The sequence below is a fragment of the Apium graveolens genome, chromosome 9 (assembly GCF_009905375.1).
Source record: "Apium graveolens cultivar Ventura chromosome 9, ASM990537v1, whole genome shotgun sequence".
Classification (NCBI taxonomy): Eukaryota; Viridiplantae; Streptophyta; class Magnoliopsida; order Apiales; family Apiaceae; genus Apium; species Apium graveolens.
This window is the reverse complement of record NC_133655.1, coordinates 117,780,654-117,784,694: the sequence shown is the minus strand read 5'-3', so window position 1 is coordinate 117,784,694 and position 4,041 is coordinate 117,780,654. Positions and strand designations below refer to the sequence as shown.

At 39.5% G+C, this 4,041-nt stretch overlaps 1 protein-coding gene across 1 annotated transcript; it reads right to left on the bottom strand.

Moving 5' to 3' along the window:
- Nucleotides 1–2,100: 2,100 nt before the first annotated feature.
- LOC141685516 (uncharacterized) lies at nucleotides 2,101–3,057 on the bottom strand. The gene is made up of 3 exons (XM_074490610.1): nucleotides 2,907–3,057; nucleotides 2,462–2,706; nucleotides 2,101–2,367 (listed from the first exon to the last, which is right to left on the bottom strand). Exons 1-3 carry the CDS (start codon nucleotides 3,055–3,057, stop codon nucleotides 2,101–2,103), a joined length of 663 nt encoding a protein of 220 aa, XP_074346711.1.
- Nucleotides 3,058–4,041: the final 984 nt, after the last annotated feature.

Sequence of the window (4,041 nt, the reverse complement as noted above, 5' to 3'; positions counted from 1 at the left end):
ATCACCAACACCAGTCCTATTAACTACCTGTTGCACATGAGAAGAACCCTCTATAGGCACGGGAATATTCGTCCAGCCACTCTATACATCATCAAAAATATATCCCAACCCCTTATCATGGGGTGCACCTAAGAATGAATAACTCAAGTGATCTGGCATTCGGTTTAGCTCAAGTGTGGGAGCTTCTTGAATAAATGGTTCAAAACGCTCCTGAGAAATTTTCAGCTCTGCTAACCCAAGAGAATCAAATGGCATATTCAACTTTCTCATCCACGGAGGTGCATTCAAATCCTGCAATTGCTCTGCTCCTTCTTTATCTTCAATAACTGATTCCCCTATTAAGGATCTCTCTAAGGTATCTGACTTTGGCAATTGCTCAGGCTCTGAATTTACTACAAAGTCGACCCACTCTACTTTAAAGCACTCCTCTTTAGCCGTGGGTAACTTTATTTCCTTGAACACATTAAAAGTGATCTTTTGATCGTAAACCTTCATCGAAAGCTCACCTTTTTACACATCGATCATAGTTCGGCCTGTAGCCAAGAATGGTCTTACTGCTGCGAGTGTGTTTTGATTTTGTTATGACTTCTTAATTAATGTTCACGGCTTAACTTCCCCGCCTAATTGTTTTGGTGTATAAATGTCATAACTTTGTTTTTGTATCTTGAAAAACTTTTTTCAGTTTTTATGTGACCTTTGTTGCTCGTCTTTGATTTGGTATTTGAATTTCACAACTTGGTGTATGCATTTCGTTGTTTTTCACAATATGTATCGAATTTTTGATATTTTGTAGAATTGGTTGGTTATGTAATAATATCATTATTAATCCAATCTTTGTGTACAAAATGGGAGATTTGGGTTTACTGTCCACTTTTTCTTTCCTTTTTAGGCTAATGTGCCTCTTTTCCTTCTTTTTTATTACCATTATGTTCTTTGGTGGCATAGAATGTTTTGATTTGCTGGTCCCTGTTATTTTCAGACTTGAAATTTACTCATAAGCAACATTTTTCATTGATAAATAGCAAATGGAAGATTTTTGTATTAACGGGGATCTCATATCAATCCCTTTTCGTTAAAACTAATTTTTATAGTCTAAATTGACTTTCTTGTTTTCGTTCCCTCAACTTAAATAACTTAGCTGCTGAAATTATTTCTTCAAATGGATGGCATTCCAAGCATTCTTGATTGGTGTTCCCTCAAGTGTCGACAGACGATAAGTTCTTGGCGCAACGACCCCCGTTACTTGATAAGGTCCTTCCCATGGGGCCTTAAACTTTCCCGTGATGGTGGGCTGTAAAGCTGCCGACTCTCGAAGAACTAGATCCCCAACTAAAAACTGCTTAACCTTTACTTTTTTTGTTGAAATAAGCTGCTGTGCGCGCTTGCTGTTGAAGGACTCTCATTGCTGCCCCGTCCCTGATTTCTTCCATAAGAACATTGTGGAGTTGGATTCCTTCTCGCGAGGCTTCGAAATCAAAATACTCGACCTTTGGTGAGTTGAGAGACACTTTAACAGGTGAAACTGCTTCCAAGCCAAAAGCCATTTTAAAAGAGGATATGCCTGTTGCACTTCTTAGGGTCGTTCTATGGGACCAGAGAATATTTGGTAACTCGTCGACCCATGGCCTTGGCAGTTCATCGACCCTTTTCTTGAGACCCTGTAAAATTATCCGGTTAGATACTTCAACTTTCCCATTAGCCTGGGGATATGCCACCGAGGATTTGACGTGCTTGATTTTAAGTTGTGGAAGTGTTTCGGCAAATTTTTCTCCTACAAATTGGGTTTCATTGTCAATGACCACGATTCTTGGTACCCCAAACCTGAATACAATGTACTCCATCAGAAATTCAATCATCTCCTTCTCTCGAATTTTAACCAGGGGTCGGGCTTCTATCCACTTTGTTGCGTAGTCCACAGCCACGACGATGTATTGAACTTGATTTTTGCATTTTGGGAAGGGACCCACGATGTCTATATCCCATTGATAGAAATGGCAAGGGTTGACGACCGGGATCATTTTCACCGAGGGCTGATGGGATACCGCTCCATATATTTGACATGACTTACATTTTCGTACAAAATCTTCGCAGCTCTTCGTATCATGGGCCAAACAAACCATGTCTCACTATTTTAAGAGCTAAGTTTTTTCCACCCAAATGGTCTCCGCAAATTCCTGTATGGACTTCTACTATCGAGGTGTGGGACTCTTCTGGTCCCAAGCATCGGAGTAGTGGCTCCACTAGACCCCGTCGATATAATTTGTTTTCTAGCACACAATAGTTCTTTGCCTTGTATGATATGGCTCTAGCCTCACCCATATCTTGTGGTAACTTATTCAATAAGATGTACTCCAAAATTGGTTGATGCTGCAACATAGGAGATCTCATTAACTTTCAACATGTCTGGGTGCGGAATATCCATATCAACAGAAGGAATACTTCACTACTCGACGTAAATTACCTCTGACGTTGTTACGAAGGACGATGCTAATTTGGACAAGGCGTTAGCCAATTGATTGTCCTCCATGTAAATGTTCTTGATTGTCCATGACGAAATTTTCTTCAGCATGGACCTGGCCAAATTTAAATAAATTGACATTCGAGCATCGTGTGCCTTGAATTCACCTTGTAACTGTTTGGCAACAAGTTGATAATCGCCAAATATTTCTAAAACTTTCACTTCCAACTCGATCGCTAGGCGTAGCCCTGCTAACAAAGCTTCATACTCAGCAACATTGTTTGTTACCGAAAATGAGAACTTCAAAGCTTGTTGTATTTTGAAGCCTTCTGGACTAAATAAAATCACGCTGGCGCCCTTGATGAAGATGTTGAGGATCCATCCACATAAAGATTCCAAGCCTTCTGTGGGAATGATGTTTCCTTAATTTTAGGATTGTCAAATTTACATTCGACAACAAAGTCTGATAGAATTTGGGACTTCATTGCACTCCGGGGTAGATATTCGATGTGAAATTGGCTGAGTTCAACCGTCCAAGCGGCGAGACGCCCTGTCATATCCGGTTTGTGTAAGATGCGCTTTAAGGGTTGATCAGTCATAACTTTAATATTCGGCCTTGGAAATAGTGATGGAGCTTTCTGCTTGATACAATGAGGGCATACACTAATTTCTCCACATGTGGGTAACGAGTTTCTGCATCTTTCAGTGTATGGCTGACATAGTAAACTGGGGCTTCGCGTCCCTTGACATCTTTAACCAAAACGGAGGCTACCGACCCATCAGAGGCTGATATGTATACTTTTAAAGCTTCACGAGGCAGTGCTCTTGCTAAAATCAGTGGGCTTGTTAAGAAAGTTTTCAGTGCTTCGAAGCTTTCTTTACATTGATCATCCCATATTAACTTCTTGCTCTTTGAAGCCTCTTTGATAACCTTGAAAAAAGGACTGTATTTTTTAGAGGCATGTGGTATGAACCTCCGAAGGGCCGCTATACATCCGGTGAGACGCTGAACCTCTTTGATGTTCGAAGGGTCTTTCATTTCAGAAATGGCTTTTATTTGCAAGGGGTCTGCCTCGATACCCCATTGAGAGATAAGAAATCCTAAAAATTTTCCAGATGTTAGGCCAAAAGAACAATTTAACGAATTCAATCGCATGTTATTGCGATGAACGTTTTCAAAGGTTTCTCGAAGGTCGATGGTATGACAGCTGGAAGATTTTGACTTTGTTGTTAGGTCACACACACTGTAGAAGGGGGTTGAATACAGTGTTTAGCACAATCAAATCGAACATAAGAACTCAAGTAACAGAAAATAGATTTTATTCAATACAATAAACTCTGTTACAATATGGAACTGTCCTCTCTCAGTGATGAACAAATTATCACGAGAGCTGCTAGGGTTACAAAGAATAATAACTTCGATAATGATAACACTTATAGTGTAAACCCTATGCATGTGTTTATATACTACACAATTACAAGATAAATTCTAATTGATATGGAATATAATTCTGCTTCCTAAAATATATCAACTAGTTATCTTTTCTTCCAAGTATTAAATTCTTCATAGAATTCTTTCTGTT